This window comes from Macadamia integrifolia, chromosome 10 (assembly GCF_013358625.1).
Source record: "Macadamia integrifolia cultivar HAES 741 chromosome 10, SCU_Mint_v3, whole genome shotgun sequence".
NCBI classification, from domain to species: Eukaryota; Viridiplantae; Streptophyta; class Magnoliopsida; order Proteales; family Proteaceae; genus Macadamia; species Macadamia integrifolia.
Window position 1 is genome coordinate 27,960,177 of NC_056566.1, and position 20,560 is coordinate 27,980,736.

Sequence of the window (20,560 nt, forward strand, 5' to 3'; positions counted from 1 at the left end):
TAGAGAAACTTGTCCTACATTATATGTGGGTAAATGATTGAATTTGTTTATAAAATTTGGCATATGGACTATCTATGCATTCTCCTTAATATCCAATGGTCAAGATTTGTTGTTCGACCCTTCTACATGGAGAATAATATCACTCTAGACACAATTGCCCAATTTGTGGATTAGGAAAACTTTTGTCCTTCGGTCTTAAAAATAGTAGGAAGATTTTCAATTATGGTGGTCTATAAAACCAAGCCATGATTGGATGCCTACATATGCTATAATGATGGGATTTGGCTCCTTTCCTGAGTGTTGATCGCCCACGTTAACTCATAGCTATCTGGGAGATCGATACATATCCAAGCGGTGATCTAATGGTTGAGTGCTGATTGACTAGAACAAAGGTGCTGTGCATAGAGCCATTGAATCATCGCTTGGACACATGTCGATTATTCAGGTAATTTTGGACAAAATCTAGGCGATCAACACTTAGAAGAGTATCTCGATCCATAATAATGAGGACCTCCCAAAATCAAGGTAGAGCTTTAGTTCTAGGAAGAATAGAGTGGCTTATAAATATGAAGAATTAGAGGAGATAAGAAAATATCATTTTTTTTGTTTTTCTGGAGAAGAGCTGTGTTTCCTTCTCTTTCATTGAACTAAAAGGATACTAAAGATTTGAATCAAATAATTTCTCAAGTAGAAATAATTTTTTTTTTAAACATTAATATTATCTATTCATCATCACCCCTGGAGAATACTACAATGATAATATCATTCCCTCTATTTCATCAAATTATTCTCAGACCCCCTTGTCAGTCACAGTTAAAGAATATATTTTATATGGTGATGTCAGTAACTCTATTTTATTTGAAATACTAAAATATTCTTATTAAATATGAAGTAAATAAAAAAATACCTAAAATACCCTTGTATAATAATTTACTATTCCTTTCACCCATTCCAAGACCTAATTTACCTTTCTTCCAAAAATTTGGACCATCGGCGATCGCTCAGAGTAGTGGCGGTGGCATCAGCAATGAACGGTGGTGGCATCGCCTTTTGGAATCCATGAAAATAGCGTCAAGCTTTTGCAGATTAGGACAGCCTCTCGAGAACTCCAAAAGACCTCTGTCAGATTCTCCAACGTAACCCAGAAGCATCCACCTCACATTATGGCTGTACGGCCCTATATAACCAAGACCAACATCAGTCAAACCTCCAGCTCGTGGATAGAGGGCAAACCTCCTAAGCTTCTCACAACCTCTCAACAAAGCTTGGACTCCATTGTCGAGTGGCAAATCTGCAATCCTTTCTTCATTGTCGAGCAACACCAAACGGAAGTCAGAGAGGTTTTTGAGGCATGTACCAAAGGATTCCAAGGAAGCATTGGTTATATCAGACACATAAATAGCCAGGTATTCAAGTTCAACGCAGCCTTGTGCTAACGTAGATAATCCTCTCTGTGAAACTACACCTTGTTCATCCTCCATTCCTGGTTCATCTGCTCCTCGCTCAATTCTTAGCCTTTTTTTAATCTCTTGCACATCTGAGCAAGAACTTCTAAGTCTCTATCTCCAATGACATTTCTTGCCTACCCATAAGAAGTAGACAAAAGTTAACTTTACAGACAAAAACAATGATAGAAATGCAGAAAAGACAAAAACGGTTTCCAGGTCATACCTCAAGAATTTCTAAATTGGCACATTGCTGAATGAATTGACAATGGTCCTCTGTATCAAGCATGACATATAGGAGATCCAACCTCCTGAGTTGAGATGCAAATGGGAGGCATCTCGTTCCTGTAGGAATTCGGCACTGTTGTGGACCGGTGCTGGGGTTTTTGCTGGATGAAAAAATCAGACTTGTTATCTCCAGGTAGGGGTGAAGAGGAATTGGGTTAAAATGAGTTTTAGTGAAAATGATACAATGGTCATTTTACCTCTTAACTTAATCATGACTGTTTTAGTGAAAATGGTAAAACAATCATTTTACCTCTTGACTTAACTGTGACTGACGGTATGGGGTCTGAGAATAATTTGGTGAAATAGAGGGGTGGCACGATAAATTTCCCTTAGAATTATATTAAAACTGAATCTGATAAAAAAGGTGGGGGGGGGGAATATAACCCGCCTTAACCCCTGACTTATGAGAGACAATTCGCTCTTCCACTCTCAAAACTCATAAGAAAATACCTATAAATAGATATTGACATACCAAAAATAATACAAATTTTAATACATGATATTAAAATAGATACTAGTCAACTTCAAAATCAATACCATATCAGATACATATCGATCTGTATTGAACATTTTTTGCCCTAAAAGATACCAATACTGTAAAAGATATCAATACTATATTATATTTTGACCATTTTGCACTGTCCATATCGTTTTACCAATCTGGTATTAGTTGGTTAAGAATATATATCAATTTTTTGACAACAAAAAATGAAAATCGTAAGTGTCAGTATCGGTGTTTGCTGATACCGATTCATAAAACCCTGAATCCAGCAGGAAGTCTTGTGTTTTTTAGGTAACACAATCCAACAGGAAGTCGGAGGGTCTTAAAAGGGGCGAACGATATTTATTTGTTGATACGAAGTTCGCTAATGACTCGGCCGTTTCAAGTTTTCAAAGTAGCAAGTTGGACTGTCGGAGGGAGCGTGTGGTGTGTTGGTTGGGACCTCGCGAGTCGGCGATTCCAATTTCCAGAAGAAGCAGAAGAAGGCAGAACGGACAAGGAATGGTGGGAGGGTTGGAAACCCTAACGGAGGATGAAAGACGGGCGTTGCGGGGAAGCAAATTTGCTCCTCTGCCATCCCAGCCTCCCCCCTCTCAATCTCGCCCCAGGTCTGTTGCTTCCTTCCAATCTTTCCATTTCTTCTCATCTTTATTCTGTGATTTTTTTTTTCTTTAAATCCAATTTTTCTAGCCTTAGGTTTTACTGCTCAGAAAAATCAAACTTGTCCGTTTATGCTCCACAAGGTAGATCACTTCTTTACTTTGAATTTTAGGGTTTATTGAGTCGCATCTGCGAGGATGCAAGGTTTTCCACTATAATTCCTCAAATCCCTATTTGGGCATGACCCAGGTTATAAGAACTATTGTTCAATAAAGCATATTCTGTGAAAGAAATAAGAGAAAAGAAGAAAGAAAACCTTGGAAGCAACAATACCTATTTCATTTCATGGTTGTAATTCTGGTTCCTACAAAGACCTAGATTTATCATTCTTGCATTGTAAATGTACCCATTTCCCTCTGGTTGTGCAGCTTAGGAGGCATATTAATAACTCTGATCAACCTGGTGGTTGAGTGTTATTTAACCACTGATCTTCATGTAAGAAACTAATGGGAAATTATGTCCAAATGAGGTTTCTTTTGAGTGTTGACCAACTACTTCCACCACCCTTTGTGATTGAGTACTATGATTGTATAACAAGAGCAGAATAATTGACTCCACAGGCCACAAAAGCAAAATTTCCAGAAAAGACTGCAGCACTTTCACTTTGATTTTTTTCTTACTCTTGCATCCTTGATTTGCACAAGAGCAAATTTCAATGCAGCTCAGCTGTTAAAAATATATATATTTTTTCTTCCAAATGCCCACCTTATTCTACTTTTTGATTTAGGCTTTCTCACCCTGGAGGACCTCTGGCAACCAACAAAGCTGCTGCTTTGGCAAAGTTCCTTGAAAGAAAACTCCAGAAACCTGGTGGATTAGATTCTATAAACCCAGATCTTCTTGAGTTGGCTGTCAAAAATGCGAAAGACACAGTGAATGGTATTGTACTTGTCCTTTTGTCAAACTTGTTCTATTATTTATGTTTTCTCTGTATCAAGATTTAAAATGCCTAATTTAAAGTCTTCTCACAATTGGCTTGGTCAAGTTATGCTCTTATTTGGATCCTTGAGAAGTCAAACTGCTATGAAATATCTTATGTATGTTGCATCTTGGTGATAATTGAACATCATTTTGTTGGTTTGTGTTACCGCTAGTTTAACTCCTGTAATTAGAAGAATCTCAGACCAACACCAAATTATGGAGCATGAACTCTAGTTGGACATTGGGATTACCTATGAGGGGTGGGAATTTAATCTGGCAGATCATGTTGAACCTTAAATTGTTAAGAATTCACCATAAACTGAATGATCAGGATTTTAATTCCTATGGTATAGTGGTTGAGAAAAGAGTTTTCGCTAAGCAGAAGATAAATTCCTTTCTTTTCTAACCCGGGGACCCCCGGGGTAAAACAACTTGTAAAATGAATAGAATTTGTCCAATGTCCTGGTCCTAGGAACATTTCTTTAACTCTGTTGGTGTGCCATTTAATTTAGCACCACACCATTTTTGATATACATTTTTTATTAGTATGAGTTGCAGATAGGTTTGGCAGTTAATTTTTTTTTAAATGACATATGGTTATCACTCACCACGTGATTATCTTTCATTCCAGGTGCAATTCCAAATTCTGGAAGAAGAATTCGACATGTGACTTCTTTTGATGATTCTGAGGTGCTCTATGTTAAAATCCTCTGAGAAGTCAAGATGTTTCCTTTTTCTTTTTGCATTTTTAAAAGGTTGTAGAAAGTTGCAGGATTCTGGTGAGAAAGATGGAGAAAATCAAGGTAAATTAATAGAAAGTAAGGTGAAGAAACATAGGAAGAAAAGGAAGAGAGGAAGGAAACAAAAGGTAAAAGTGATCAAAATGTTTCCATTTCTTCTTTGCTTCTTCTGAATGGCTGCAGGAATTTCAGGATTCTGCCGAAGATGGAGAAAATCAGGATAAAGGGGAAGGAAGTGAGCAAAATAAACCTAAGGAGAAGAAAAAGAAAAACAAAGCGCAGAAGGTATGCGTGGTTGAGCAGCTGTTTTTTAACTTCTTTTGTTGTGCATTTTTAACTTCTTCTGATTAAGATTTTCCACTGCCGATGGTGCAGAGCTCTGGAAAAAATAAGATCGGAAAGAAGTTGAAACCTTAAGTCGTGCTAGAAAATTTTCCCCCGATAGCTGATGGAGAAGTCTTATACCTAGACAAAATGAATTGATGGAAGATGAATCATAAGAAAGCAAAGCACATATGCTTGGTTTCTTGGAGTTAAGACCACAGGAAACTGAAGCTGCTGCTCACTAGCTGAGTTTTTGAACATTGTTTTAAATTTTGAATCTTCTTGGCCCAAGTGAAAAGTGGTCAGAAGAAAGACTGTTCATGGGGTTTTGCTCTTGTGGTTAAGACGATTTTGTATTTGTACCTCAAAATATCTAATTTTTTCCTTCTTCAAAAATGATTATTTACTCTTCCAAGCGTCCTTCAATCCATTGCTATAATCCACTGCATTCATGAGTCTATGATAAACTTGCAGCATCTTTGCTTTATGGCTCTTCTACTCCAAACACTGATGGTTTCCAATTTAAGGCTTGATCACTGACACATGAGTATGACAGGCTGAAGCTGCTATGGCAAATAGACTTTGATCTGATATGTTTGATACTTTGGTCTTCTTGTAATGGGTTGTTCTTAACCCATAAGACATATTACGGACAGGTTGTGTATTTATGGAATCCTGCTACATCTCAGTACATGCAATTGCCCGCACATAACGATGATGTAAATCCCTATAGTAGACTTGCTTTAGGGTTTGGTTATGATCAAAATTCTGGTAAATTCAAAGTTCTGGTAATTTTACAGGTATCCTCATTGTAACATGACTGACCTTCATGTTTATTCTTGTATCAAGAGCCTCGCAATGGTGAATGTTGAAGACACAAGGGATGTGTATGAGTACTCATAAATGTGAAGATGTAGATTTTCTTTTGCCTGTGTTAGTAGTTGTAGTTGAAGATGAATTTGAACTTTGGTCTCTGGTGCCTAAAACAGAAAGATATAAACTGTGTTTCTTTTTGTATGGGAATGGGCTTCCTAGAGAAACCAAATGGTTTATGACTCATGTACAGATCTGGTATTTAATATCAAACTTTGATGTTAATTTTGTTTTTTCCTTTACTTCTTGCTACTTTCTGGGTATGTTTGTATTTGTTCTCTGCACTTAGATTGATGTGCTTCAGTGGTTTGAAACAAGATTATCAAAATCATTTGTGCCGGTAATTATTTTTTAAATCAAACAATATATATATTTTTTATCCTGAATATTATCTGGGACCAGGATTGCCCCAAGAATTTTATTGAAAAAAAAAAAAAAAAAAACTGATTATAAAAAGACAAGGGGACATAACCCGCCTTACCTCATTCCAAGAGAGACACTCTCAAAACCCAAAAGAAAATCCTTATAAAATAAATTATTACATGCTAAAGACTGATAAACTAACTTTGTCCTCTCAAATGATGCAACTAAGATCACCTGGAAGAAGATCATCACCATAGAAAATCAAATTTATTGTGAACTCACAAGCAAAACTAGCTAATCAATCCGTTGCTTGATTGCTTTCCCGAAATGAAAACGAGATGTGGGTTCTCAGAGAATTGTAGAGTTTGATAACTTCCTGAAACCAATACCAATAGCTCTACAAATTACATGATCTTTGGGTAATCAGTTTCACAATAAAGGAGGAATCAGAATTAACATAAAAATCGGAGAAATCGGAGAAATCGGAGAAGCCCAATTCCCCACATAATTTCAATACATCTCTAAGAGCTCTCAACTCAGCCATTGAATTTGAACATACCCCATAGAAATTAGTGAATGTTGCAAGAACATTCTCATTATTGTTTCTAATAATGCCTCCCCCACCACTAATGCCCAGATTTCCCTTACTTGCACAATCAGCATTCAATTTAATAGTATGAAAAGGAGGGGACAAATATATAGGAACTAGAGCCTTAACTTGACAAATAGGATGATTTAACTTAAATACCTGCAGAATAAGATCATCTATCCAAGAGAATTTAGTGGGATAAGTGATCTCGCGAATCCAAACCTTTAACTCTCTCAATGATGGTAGATGATGCAAGTGAGCCTTCATCATGTCTTCTACTATTTCTTTCTCTCCATAATTCCCAAACAGTAAATGTTGGCAACAAAACCGTGATGTACTAGCAAATACCTATGACACCAGCACGGGATTGCCAAAAAATGATCCTATTACCAAGATCTTGAGTTGAAATAACATCAATATCCATTGTTCTTCCGAAAAAATCCCAAACCTTATAAGCAGTTGTTCCCACCAATAAAGTGTGGGTTGTCGTTTCCCTCCAAGGATCCCTGCAACAAAAGCATTTATATGCCAATAGAATACCAATTTTTCATCAAAGCTTCATTGGTTGGAATCTTTCCATTTAAGATTTACCATGAAAAAAAAACTAACTTTGGGAGGAACTGGCGTATTCCATAACCATTTAGAGTAAGAAACTTGAGGAGAGTACAATCGGATCTCATTCCATGCTAACTTAGTAGAGAAAGAGCTATCGCTTATCGGGGTCCAAACCAATTTGTCAATTTTATTTGATAACATAATGTTGGAGTTGAGAATATTATCCCTAATCTCCAGGAAGTCAATAACATTCAACACATCTTGATCCCAACTGTCATCACCTCTAAGCACATCATTTATCCGAGTCTCAATGTTCACATGCAAGGCACCATCAACATAGTCGATTAGGGAGCCTATACCCGACAAGCCAAAAATTCACCTCATCAGAGCCAACCAACCATTTGGATTTTAATAAAATAAGCTCTTTAAGCTCTAAGGCCCTCCGCCAAGTTTTAGAACTCACTATCATGCATTTGGCTAAAGCAAAATGGTTACCCCTGAAAAATTTTGCCTTAAAGAAAGCACTCCATATGGAATTCTCAAAAATAATACGCCACAGACCACATCAAACATAGTTTTTGAATGTGATGTAGTTCAAACATAATGTCTCCACATACTAGGTAGCCAAGTGCAATTTACCTACGGAAAAGTTTGGTCACGTTGCCAGGGTGCCCAATAATGTGTCATTCTCTTTCCTGCCTCATTGGAAAAGATTCCCTTCAACTAGGGGTGTCAAAAAAGGCCATCAACCCAAACCAGCCCTGGCCCGCCCTGAGCCCGAACAGGGCTTGGGTTGAGATTTCAGCCTGTAGGGTGGGGTTAGGGTTGAGATTTTCAGGCCCGAGGCAGGGTTGGGCTTGGGTTGAGGTCTCAACCCAACCCAACCCAATCCAACCCAACCATGTTTATTAAGTATATAATCATATAAATATGCTAATAATTATTAATGGGTACTTATAAAAAAAGGTCTTTTGCTTTCCACAATCTACACATATACGAAAAATTTGGTCATTGGCATTTGTAATGCGTCAAGATCTAGCAAACAAGTAACTCAAAGTATTGGGTTGGACTGGATTGAGTCAAACCTGACCCAATCAGGGTTCATCGGGGTAGGGTTGGGTTGGGCTAAACTCAACAGGATTGGGCCTGGGCTAAGAAATCCCAGCCTAACCTAGGTCTGGGTTGGCCTTGGGTTGAGTTAAGAGACCTTAGGGTTGGACTGGGTTCAATCTGGCCCATTGACACCCCTTCCTTCAACGTTGTGATTGATGTATGCCTTTAGCTTATTGAAACTGGTGGCAAACCCATCAGATCAATTAGGGGTGTTTGGCCCTGATAGTCTGAACCTGCCCTAAGCCCGAAGAAGGTCTAAGCTCAGATTTCTGACCATGAGGGCAGGTTAGGATCGAAAACACTGACTTTGGGTTAGGTTGGGCTAAGGGTCCTGATCCATTTGGTGTAAGGGTGTTAATCGGTTCGATTCCGATGTAGACAATTCGATTTGATTTGGGGCAATTTTTTTAGGTAAAACCAAAATCGAATCATTTAATAAATGGTTTCATATATTAAAACTTATATATGGTTTCGGTTTAAACGGTCTTGTTATATTTTCTAATTCTTTATCCAAACAACTTCTTTACTTTTAAAATTTTTAGTGAAATGGATGTCACTTGTAACATTGAATTGAATTGTTTATTGTTATATATATATATATATATATATTTTAGTTGTTTAATGTAAAATTTATTTATTTTTATTGAAATATATGTAAACATAACATTGAATGACTGAAACTTACTAAAGTTTATGTTAATCAAGTTAACACTTTATTTAAACGGTTTACTAACAATTTAAACTTTAAAACTATAATCGAACCATTTAACAAACAATTTTACGATTTTAGTGTAAATAATTTTGATTCGATTTCGATAAACAATTTCGGTCTCAAATTCACATCCATTATATGGTGTATAGAATCCTAGTTGGACATTCCTTTGATGTAAAAAATCCTAGCCATTCAAACAATGTGGATTATAGTGGGACCCAATCAATGTATGCATATTTTTTAGGGTTAGAAAAAAGGAGGGAAAAAGAGATTTAGGCGGCGGAGAGTTAAAAATTAGGGAAAATTATAGGTTACCCACTTTGGGGTTTCCTTTTACAAAATTACCCATTTATTTTTTCGATTAACAAATATACACAATGTAAGGTTTGGGTTTAGAAAACAATGAATCACTTTCATCCTCCTTTCTATTTTGACATTTTTATCCCTAATTCTCTCTATTAGCTATTAGCCCTTTATCCCCAACCCGAGAGAGTACCGCCATCAAATCAAAAACTCCACTGAAATTGGTTTTGCTAGCTTCCCTAGCTTTGCTATCAAATGGTAGTCAGGAAGCTTTTGTGATTACACTGCCTCTGTGCTTGCTATTCGTTGTCTTTGAAGATCGTCGTTGCCAGCTCCACTACACTCTAAAATCAGCCATGGGGTTTGGGTCAAGATCCAACTATTGCTCCAAAGTAATAATCAACGTTCAAAACATCACAATCTCGGCCCTGTGGAATCGTTGATTTGCATGGGTTCCAGTTCACCCCTATCTCTCATCCCCCCCTCTTGAGCGGCGGAGTCCTCACTTTCCCATCCCTTTCTCGTCTTCTGTTGCAGGAGGGACCGGCTGGGGGTGTCGATGGTGCAGGGCATAGTGGGGCCGCGATTAGTGGGCGTTGTGATAGAATGGGTGGGGGTGAGGAGGTATGGTGGTGGTAGTTGTAGCATGCGGTGGTGATGGGGGCAGGAAGAAGAAAAGAAAGGAGTAAAACGTGATTGATTTTGTTGTTGGGATCCTCACCCCCAGATAAACCAGATCCATCACAATGTTAAAAATAATTAATCAAAAGAATAGGGGAAAATAATTGGAGTTCATATTAGTCCCCAATTGTCATACTTGAGACTTAGAAAGAGAGATTGCAGCTGCAAATGGAAAAACAAAGTATTGAATTCACAACTTTTAGTCATCTCATCGGAGTCTAGCATGACTGCCGACTATGGCTCTCTCTCTCTCTCTCTCTCTCTCTCTCTCTCAAAAGTCCAATCATGTAGCAGTCACTGCATGCTGCAATCGGAAAGTACCTCTGAAATCTGATGACCCAATGTGGGCTTGGGTGGAGGTAACCAAAGGAGGGAGGTGGGGGTAAAATGGTAAAAAACCATAGATAATTGAGGGCAGAGTATTGTATTCTCCAGTTTTGTAAACCCAATCCCAAAATTGGGTATTTTTGTAAACTCAAACCCATCTGGAAATTCAATAGTGGATAATCATATAATTTTCCCTTGCTCTTTTTCTAGTTTTCTTTGTTCTTCTTTTCTCCTCCTTCCCGGCGCAACGGAGCCATATAAGAAAACCAGAAACGAAAAAAAAAATGAAGAAACAGAGACGAGGAAAGAAGAAACTGAGGAAAGAGATGATCGTTTCTGTTTCTGCTTCTGCTTCTGCTGGGGCTACATTGCCTAATCTCCCAAATGAAATCAAGGATGAAATCTTCTCTCGTCTACCTGTGAAGACTCTCTTGGATTTCAGGTGTATAAGCAGAGACTACTACTCGCCATTCCATAACCCTAATTTCATTAAATTGCACTTGAATCGACAGATGGAAATGGACAATGGTTCTACTATCATCATTCCATATGGGAACATGATTCATAAAGTAAATATTGACAAATTTCGCTATGAAATTCCGCTTGATTTCCCTTCCCTGAAATCGACCAGTACAAGCCAAATTGTAGTAGCAGGTTCTTATAATGGGTTGGTTTGCTTAACCCATGATCCATTAGATGAAGATATTTACTTACCCAGTTCTTCATGTCTTGGAGAGATTGCGTATTTCTGGAATCCTGTTACAGGAGATTACAAGCAATTGCCGGCACATAACAATGATGTAAGTCCCTACTATAGAATTGCTTTAGGGTTTGGTTATGATCGTAATTCTGGTAAAATTCAAGGTGTTGGTAAGTTTTTTTTATGATGAAGAGAATGTGGATTACGATGAAGAAGAGGAGGATCCCCCTGGACAGGTAAAGGCTATGTGTATACACTGGGAACAAGTTCTTGGAGAAGCATTGGAGAAGTTCAGTACCCTCTTTGGGACATAGAACCACAGGTGATGGTTGTCCTCATTGGGTTGTGCCCGAGTTGAACTCAATTGTTTCATTTAATTAGTGTTGGAAATGAGAAGTTCAAGAAAATCCCAATGCCCTCCTTCTATGATTATAGAACAATAACAGCGACCTTGACTGCGTTGGGAGGCCCTCTTTCTATTTTCTGTCGAAGACAAAAGTCAAAACGTTATGAATTATGGGTGAGGGTGGATGATGGATTGGATAATACCAGTTGGATCAAACAGCTCTCCTTTGATGAGTCTTCCATACCTGTAAATGATGGTTATGGAAACCACTGCCACTTTGGAACAAACTTGTTTGGCTTGAAGAACGGTAAAGTTTTATTCCATGACTTAGATTTAGCTTTGTTTAATTAAGGACTGTTGGAGATCTTTTACCATAGTAAACATATGAATAACCCTATAGTGTTTAGAATACAAGAATCATCAACCAATCATAAAAGATTAATCATGGGTGTAGTCCCTAAACCAAGAACAATAAAGTACTCCCAACTTAAAATACATAACCATATATATTTACCATATCTATAATAATAATCAATGGGACATCCATGACATGAACCATAAATGGGAAGATGTAACAAAGAACTACACAATGGAGTCCCAGCCGCTAAGATCTTCTGCAGCCTTTCACCCTTGGAATACTTTCCTCATGCACTATTCCTGTGGGGGAGTCCGTGCTTCTAAAACCATGAAGGTGTTTAAATTGACGGCTGCAGGGACCTTTAGCTTCTATTTATAATAGAATCCCTAAAACCCTAATTCATTCCCACAATGGATTGGGTTAGGAGTTTCCTAATCAGAGTGGGTCTATTATTGCTTGAGCCCAATGAATCAATCGTTATCAGGTAAGCCCACATAAAAAATCCTACCAAGGACTAGTAAAGCTCGGTACCTTTGTAGTTACCTAATGAATTTTTCTGTTTTTCCTTATACTGAGACCCTCGCAATGGTCAGTATTGAAGAGACAAGGGAAGTGCACTAGAACTCATAAAAAGGAGTAAAGAATTACAGGCGAGGATGTTGATTTTCTTTAGCCTGCTTTAGTAGTTGTAGTTGAAGATGAATTTGAATTTAAACTGTGTTTCTTTTTGCATGTTAATTAGGTTCCTAGAGAAATTAAACAGTTCTTGACTCATGAACAGATCTGGTATTGAATATATCAGACTTTGATGTTAATTTTGTTTTTCCCCTTACTGTTTTTACTTGCTTCTTTCTGGGTGTCTTTGAATTTGTTCTCTGCACTTAGATTGATGTGCTTTGATGGTTTGAAAAAAAAAAAAAATCAAAATCATTTGTATTTAGGTTTTTTTTGTCTGATTTCTATTTGTATTTATTAATTATTTTTTAGAAATTATTTGTGACAATAAATTATGGATCACAAATAGTATTCGTTGGGTTACTATTTATAAAATAGATTATATAATGAGAAAATAGGTTTCAAGTTTCACCTTCAGCTATGAGCTTTGAGCAAGAGAAATGATAGGATTTAAGGTTTTTTTATTGAAAAAATATAAAGCATACTAAAGTTACCTATTTACCTTTGATTTTGAGTAGTTTAGCACACTTGTTCATTTAAGGTAGCACAAAAATCAACATAAATGATTTGTTGTCACAAATCACAAATAGCTTGAGAGTAATTTGTGGTTTGAAATTTATTCTAATTTATTATAATTATAAATATAAATAAGTGCTATAAATTATGCCAAACACTTGTAAAAATAGAAATAAGTCAAATAAATACAAATAGGAATCAAACCAAAGAGAGCCTAATATGTAGATATTTCTTAAAGCTCCACATTGTCATATTACACATTGCACAGTAGGTTTCAAAGAGCAAACTATGACCATAATAAAGCAGTTGTGAAGGCCAGGAATTAGCTTATCTTTTATTTAACTTAAGGATTGTCTCAATAACACCTCTATAGATGTATTAAGAATTTGACATTTTCTTTCTATAGTCCCTTATCTTGTTGATAAAAGTGTTTTTAGGTTAGGTTTAGAAAAAGGGTTTTTCAAAATAATTTGAAATTAACTTCATTATATTATTATCAAAAATCGTCATTATTTTACACATTTTTTTAGTACAAATGTAAAATAACATAATTTATCCTCATTTGGAAGGAAAAAAAATGTGTTATATTAAAACGACAAAAGGTTACAAATTATTTGTCACCTTAAGAGTTGTTGATAAGAAAATTCATTTTAACTTAACAGAAGAAAGAGCACGAGATCAATTGTAAATCTGAATTGTTATCAGAGGGATTTGCAGTTGTGGTGATGGATCTGCCTTTGCTATGGCAGAACTTATTCATCGAACTTCATTTATTTGCTACAGATATGAGACTTCGCTTTTCATTGTTAGGTGAGACGAAAATTGAACTCGATGGCCAGAACGAGAATGTATAATGGATAAACAAGCCCATTGCAAAATGGGGCCCATTCTTGCATCCATTCCAACATTTGAGAACAAGAGTGCATACCAAACAACTTTCTCTCAATCCAGAATGTGCTCTAAGAATGCGTACCAAATGCAGCATAGGAGTACTTCACTTTTCAGAAACTATGTTTTGGATACACAGTTTTCTTAAATATTATGTTTGGGGTACTTTCTTTTTTCATATTTTTAATTTTTCTATGTTTGGCACACTTTTCCCCTTCGTGCTCTGCTTCTCTTCTTTGGCTGATCACAGAGAGAGAGTCTCCAACAACTCTTTAAAAAATTATTGGAGAAGATCAAAATCCAGATTCTTGCGTTGGTTGACTTGGGTAGCTTTTTTACTTATTTGCATGGCATTAATTTTATTTCAAACATTTGGATTTGTAATATTTTAAAGGGACGGCTAATTATTGGTTTTTCTTTTGGTAAAAGGCTAATTATTGGTTTCGATGGCCCTTAGATTCACTATAACGTGAACGGATCAGGTTCACGTATGAGAATGTTTTTGTATGTCCCGAGTCCATGGATTTAGAATCTATTAAATGAAGAGAGAGAAAATTGATTATAAATTCATGGACTGAGGTCGTTCTCCTACATTCTCATGCGCATGATATCTTGTTTATTTCTTATTTTTATTGAAGTCTTACTTTTCTTTTTAATAAAAAACATGTAGCAATAGTTATATAGGTGGCAGCGGCGTCAAGACATAGGGGGAAGCAATGGGATCAAAATCCTCTGTTTTTCTCATCCCTGTTTTTCCTTGTTTTGCTACCTGCAGAACACGACACGTGGACAACTTTAAGATCAACGGTCAAGGTTGGGTGAGTTTTATTTTTTTTTTATTTTTTGGGTGGAGAAGGGGTAAGAAGGTGATTGTAGGTCAGCCATATTTTCTCTAAACACTAGGTACCGAAGTGTAATTTAGTTGAGTGAAAATGCTGGGATGTGTCATCCTTTTTCTGCTAGTTTCCCCAAAGCTTGCCTAACCTCTCTCAGAGGATGTCAATTTGTAACCGAATGTCAAATCAGAACCGAGTCGAGCTGAATTGATTGATATGATTCGGTTTAAATTTGGTTTGAGTATATGAGTATTCATTTCGATTCAGTTTGATTATGGTTCAAGGTAAAAGAATCATATATTCAAACCAAACTGAATTGAATTGGTATTGGTTTAAGTATATGAGTATTCACCTCTTTTTTTTGTTTGTTTTTCTTCTTTCTTCTTTTTTTTTTTTGGTAAGTGTTTTTTGTAATTTATTTCATATATTCACATAGTAAGATAATTTTTTAGTTGACAATGGCCATAATGTCCATAACTTGAGCCCATAATTACCTTTGGTTCATCACAATCATGGTCCAAGAGTAGAATCATTTACATAACCGAATTACAAAGCTGAATTAAAACCATATTACATAACTGAATGGGAATCAAAACCAAGCTAAACCGAATTAAATCGGCTTGAATATCCAAATATGGAATCGAGTCGACTCTTGGTTCGATTTTGGTTTATCTCATCATCCTTTTGAACGAATTGGAACAAAATCGAAAAATTGAAACCAAGCGGATTGACACACTACCTTAACTCGGCTAGTCATGAATTTCTTGTCCAACAATCCTACTACATAAGCCCGCCAAGGGAATGCACATCTTTTTTTTTTTCAAACCCAAATATTATCTCAGAACTGGGATATGAGAAAGCCCCTAAAATTTTATTAAATAAGAGAAACAAAATAATAAAGAATAAAAGGGGGACAAATCCGCCTTACCCCAACCCATGAGATACAAATCACTTCACAAAACCCAAAGAATAACCTCCAAAAGAGGAAAGGTTATATTCTAAATATTGGTTATCCCTCTTTATCCTCTTGAATTATGATATAACCAATCCGTTTCAAAATTGTTTTCCCAAAATGAAAATTAAATATGGGCTCTCAAGGAATCGCAAGGTACATGATCTTTGAGTACTTGGCATGTACCCCTTGATCCTTCAACCATTCAATGTGCGCTGGGGTGGTGGGGATGCTGACGCAAGTAGGGGTGCAATAGGGCCGGGTTGGGCCAGGCTTCTTAAAACCCTAGCCCAACCCTGAGTCCTCTTAACTGGGCCTAAACCCGCTCTGACTTTGACTCAGAGTTGCAAAACATCAAGTTAGGCCCAACCCTTACCTGCCCTGATTGGCCCTGATTTTTCAGGGTCGGGCCGGGATGACCCTAATTGACTTTGGTTTGCCATTAAAGGCCGGGTATACTCTGACCTTGACCCTGTAAATATGAAATAACTAAAAAATAAAAATATTCATAAAAGAGGAGATAAAAAACACAGTCACAAAGTACTTGTCATGAAGAGAACATCTTAAAGCAAACACTCAAACAATACAAATAACGCCACTATGGTAAGCAAAGAGGAGATCATCCTACGAAAGCAAATAATCCAAAAATTTTCAATTATTTGTCATGATAAACAAAGAGATCATCCTAATTAACGTCCATTAAGAGTTGAAGGCGTGACACAATGTGAACTCAGGCGATGGGATATCAAAAGATTCGAAGCCCTAACGTTCGAGAGTAATTAGTGAAGATATTATTTAAGGCAGAACTTCTGTGATAGAAAGAAAGCAAGATAGATCTCCTTTTTATAAAAAAAAAAACAAGATAGATCGGTGAGAAGATATATTTGGGATTTTGAGGTGTTAATTACTTAATGTCAAACAATATCTAAAATTAGGTTAATATCAGGGTTAACATCAAAGTCAATAATACGGACAAAAACCGAGGCCGGGTTAGGCCAAAACTAGAGCCAAAAGTCAGAGTAAAAAAATTAGGCTCTGGTTCAATGCGTGTTGGGTGGGCCAAAGACTTTTTTCTTTTTTTGTTAAAAGGTGGGTCAAAGACATCAACCCTTATTTGCCTTGATCCTGACTGACTTATGATAAAAAAATTTAGAACAAGGCCCTCATAACCAAAATTTTGGGACCTATATTTATTTTGGACCATTGTGGATCAAAGGCGAGTTTGTCAGGGCCATACTTGCACCCATAGATGACGGCCGGAACTCGCACCCCTGGACGCAGGTATTGCTAGCTGGGCATTCCTTTGATGTACAAAACCGTTGCTACTCAAACAACGTGGGTTAGTGGGACCCAACCAATGCCCAACCAATGCTTGCTGTTATCGCCCCTAATCCGATCCCAATTCTTGAACGATACCTGATCGTTGGATCGATAAGAACGAAGGGTAATAAACTTAAACCATGCGCGGGAAGAACAAAAATAATAAAATAAATCTTTTTTTTAAAAGAAAAATAAAACTGTGGGCGCGAATATAAAAGGAAAAAGGGGGCGGGAGAGAGTTCGAGAGTTCGTTTTTCCTTTCTTCTTATTTTCTCCTCTTCCCGGCGCAACCAACGTTGGGGAAAACCAGAACGATAAAGGAAGAAAAATGAAGAAACAGATACATGGAAAGAAGAAACTGAGGAAAGAGATGATCATGTCTGCTAGGGCGGAATTGCCTAATCTCCCAAATGAAATCAAGGATGAAATCTTCTTGCGTCTGCCTGTGAAGACTCTCTTGGATTTCAGGTGCATAATTAGAGACTACTCTCGATTTCATAACCCTAATTTCATTAAAATGCACTTGAATCGACAGATGGAAATGGATAATGGTTCTACTATTATCATTACAACTGCTACCAAGATATATAAAGTAAATATTAACGAATTTCGCTTTGCAATTTCACTTGATTTCCCTTTCCGGAATCCGACCTGCACAAGCCCAATTTTAGTAGCAGGTTCTTGTAATGGATTAGTGTGTTTAACCCATAGGTCATTTTACGGAGAATTTGTGTATTTATGGAATCCTGCCACAGGAGATTTCAAGCAATTGCCGGCACATAACAACGATGTAAGTCCCCACACTAGTTTTGCTCTAGGGTTTGGTTATGATCATAATTCTGGTAAATTCAAGGTGCTGGCAGTTTCTTCTTTTGAAGAGAGGAAGGCTGGTCTCCGTACAGGTAAAGGCTATATGTATACACTGGGGACAAGTTCTTGGAGAAGCATTGGAGAAGTTCATTACCCTATTTGGGAATCAAAACCACAGGTGTTTGAAGGTTGTCCTCATTGGATTGTGCCTGATTTGAAGTTAGTTGTTTCATTTTGTGTTGGAAATGAGAAGTTCAAGGAAATTCCAATGCCCCCCTTTTCTGATTATATGACAAGAAGAGCGAACCTGACTGCAATGGGAGGCCCTCTTTCTATATTTTGTTATGAATACCGGAAATGTTATGAATTATGGGTGTGGATGGATGATGGATTGGAAAATACTTCTTGGACCAAACAGCTCTCTCTTGATGATTCATACATACCTGGAAATTATTATTATTATGGATACCTAGAAAAAAAGTTACACGGCTTCAAGAACGGTCAGGTTTTACTGCAGAACGATGGGCCAGCTTTATTTGATCCAGTGAGCAAAGACATTACAAATCTGTATCTTCGTGGTTCCCCAAAGGGATTTAATGTTTATTCTTATACCGAGAGCCTTGCAATGGTCACTGTCGAAGAGACTGGGGATGTGCATCAGAACTTATAAAAGGTATAAAGAATTACAGGTGAGGGTGTTGATTTTCTTTAGCCTGTGTTAGTAGTTGTAGTTGAAGATGAATTTGAATTTATATCTATGCTACCTAAAACTGAAAGATTTAAACTCTGTTTCTTTCTGTATGTTAATAAGCTTCCTAGTTTACCCAAAAAAAGAGCTTCCTAGAGAAATTAAATGGTTCCTGACTCATGGACAGATCTGGTATTGAATATCAGACTTTGATGTTGATATTATGTTCCCCCTTTTTTCTGTTTTTGCTAGCTTCTTTCTGGGTATCTTTGAATTTGTTCGCTGCACTTAGATTGATGTGCTTTAGTGGTTTGAAAGAAAATATCAAAATCATTTGTGTTTAGGGAGATATTCCTTAAAGCTCCACATTGTCATATTACACATGGCACAGTAGGATTCAGAGAACAAACTATGATCATAATAAATCAGATTTGACAGCCAGGAATTAGCTCATCTTTCATTTAACTTAGGGACTGTCTCAGTAACCTCAATAGATGTATTTAAAATTTAACATTTTCTTTTGATGGTCCCTTATCTTCACAAAAGTTCTTTAAGTTAGGGGTAGAAAAGGGTTTTCAAATAATTTGAAAGTGACTTGTCATTATATCATTATGAAAGTTGTCATTTGACTCACACATTTTTCAAATACAAATGTGAAATGACATAATTTACCCTCATTTGGAAAAACAAAAATTGTGTTATACTAAAAAAGCAAAAAAAGTAAGGGTACAAATTATTTGACACCGTAAGAGTAGTCCATAAGAAAATCCATTTTAACTTTACAGGAGAAAGAGCACAAGATCAATTGTATATCTAGATATTCTTAGAGCTTGACCATACTGCAAAGACCGTGTTATTATACGTAAAATATACCTGAAGATGTATAGAACATGGCCCCCATTGTTTCCCTGATCTGTTGCAAAACAAATTAGCTGCCATCCTTTTTCTCGTAACCCAAAAGTTACACAAGCTTTGGCTTCACGGCATTATCCAGTAGATGCACCTACAGACTCAGTAAGCTCTTCCAAGAGTTCCTTCTGTTCCATAGCAGCACAAGACTAATAATTTGAAGAAGTTATTGAAATTGTTTCCATTATGCAACTCCATTATGCCATGGTAATATGGTATTTTATAATGTTGTGACGTGTTTTTTCTTCATTTTTGTAGAACTTATTGAACTAATTTTCACAATATTCCATAATGTTGTTAGTCCTTAGGCTCCTCAGGCGCTTGATTTCCTTGTGAGTCTGCTTCTTGATCAAACCCTTCCATTGCTTGAACTTGACAAAAGAGTCATTTTTGTGCTTCATCATCAAAGAAAAAAAAAAAAAAACCTTTATCGAAAAGTCATCGATAAAGGGCAAGAAATATTGATTACCATCCATAGTTGTCACGGCGCCAAGGCGAACCAATGCGCTGGAGGGTTGTCTAAGCGTTTAGGCGAGAAGGCGCCCGCCTTAAGGCGAATACGGCGCCAAAAAAGGCATTACTATTTTTTTAATATATCTATAATATCTAGTATAACTGTATAACAATGATATACTTAATTTTAAATTGCTTGTAAAAAATCAAGCCTTTAAGTTATATCAAAATACAAGAAGCACGACTTTAAGCAACATCAAGGGAAAAAAGTACACGCTTTAAGCAACATCAAGAGACAAGAATCAACATTCAACATGAAATTCATATCAATGCAAATTGCAAAGTGATATATTTTCTAACATGAGAAAACACAACAAAAAATAAAAAAATTATTCATAAAAAAAAAGCTATAAATAAAACAAAAGGCATAAGTGCATAACAACATATAATTCCTAATGAAATATTATAAATAATATAATATTTAACTATTTAAGTATGTAGTTAGATATACTTACCTCTATGATGCCCAAAACGAGATCCACAAAGTCCATCATAGAACATGAGTCCATGAACCATGATATTTTAATGTTTAACCCCCTGTCAATCAATACATATAAGTTAGTGATACTAAAACACTAAGCAACAAGAGAAACCTTGTTCCTTAATATATGAGTCATGACTCATGATAGATGATAGGCTATGGGTTCCAATCC

The 20,560-nt window shown here is 36.6% G+C and overlaps 4 protein-coding genes and 1 pseudogene across 9 annotated transcripts in view; 3 read left to right on the top strand and 2 right to left on the bottom strand.

The window, feature by feature from the left end:
- Nucleotides 1-1,001: 1,001 nt before the first annotated feature.
- LOC122092350 lies at nucleotides 1,002-1,734 on the bottom strand (annotated as a pseudogene).
- Nucleotides 1,735-2,474: 740 nt separating this feature from the next.
- LOC122090845 (lysine-specific demethylase RSBN1L) lies at nucleotides 2,475-5,276 on the top strand. 3 transcript variants are annotated; one of them, XM_042660573.1, is made up of 6 exons: nucleotides 2,476-2,843; nucleotides 3,623-3,774; nucleotides 4,448-4,506; nucleotides 4,589-4,684; nucleotides 4,749-4,841; nucleotides 4,932-5,276. In XM_042660573.1, exons 1-6 carry the CDS (start codon nucleotides 2,737-2,739, stop codon nucleotides 4,971-4,973), a joined length of 549 nt encoding a protein of 182 aa, XP_042516507.1. In that variant the 5' UTR covers nucleotides 2,476-2,736; the 3' UTR covers nucleotides 4,974-5,276. The 3 variants fall into 3 exon arrangements, 2 of the variants coding, with proteins under 2 accessions (XP_042516508.1, XP_042516507.1); XR_006143746.1 differs by having other exon boundaries at nucleotides 2,477-2,843; nucleotides 4,589-4,619; XM_042660574.1 differs by lacking the exon at nucleotides 4,589-4,684 and having other exon boundaries at nucleotides 2,475-2,843.
- Nucleotides 5,277-10,680: 5,404 nt separating this feature from the next.
- On the top strand, nucleotides 10,681-13,845 carry LOC122092351 (F-box protein CPR1-like). The gene is made up of 2 exons (XM_042662663.1): nucleotides 10,681-11,266; nucleotides 13,775-13,845. The coding sequence occupies exons 1-2, from the start codon at nucleotides 10,681-10,683 to the stop codon at nucleotides 13,843-13,845; spliced, it is 657 nt and encodes a 218-aa protein (XP_042518597.1).
- A 3,393-nt stretch (nucleotides 13,846-17,238) lies between these two features.
- The window catches only part of LOC122091456 (F-box protein CPR1-like), an 8,681-nt gene continuing 5,359 nt past the window's right edge, over nucleotides 17,239-20,560 (top strand). For 2 of the 4 annotated variants that reach the window (XM_042661417.1, XM_042661419.1), the window contains exon 1: nucleotides 17,239-18,486. In XM_042661417.1, the coding sequence (XP_042517351.1) occupies nucleotides 17,316-18,467 (1,152 nt within the window). In that variant the 5' untranslated portion in view covers nucleotides 17,239-17,315 and the 3' untranslated portion in view covers nucleotides 18,468-18,486. The remainder of the gene's footprint in view (nucleotides 18,487-20,560) is intronic. The other 2 variants (XM_042661418.1, XM_042661420.1) reach the window with 1 other exon arrangement.
- The window catches only part of LOC122091455 (peptide chain release factor APG3, chloroplastic), a 16,801-nt gene continuing 15,306 nt past the window's right edge, over nucleotides 19,066-20,560 (bottom strand). The window contains exon 15 of the mRNA XM_042661416.1: nucleotides 19,066-19,543. Coding sequence (XP_042517350.1) covers nucleotides 19,472-19,543 — 72 coding nt within the window. The 3' untranslated portion in view covers nucleotides 19,066-19,471. The remainder of the gene's footprint in view (nucleotides 19,544-20,560) is intronic.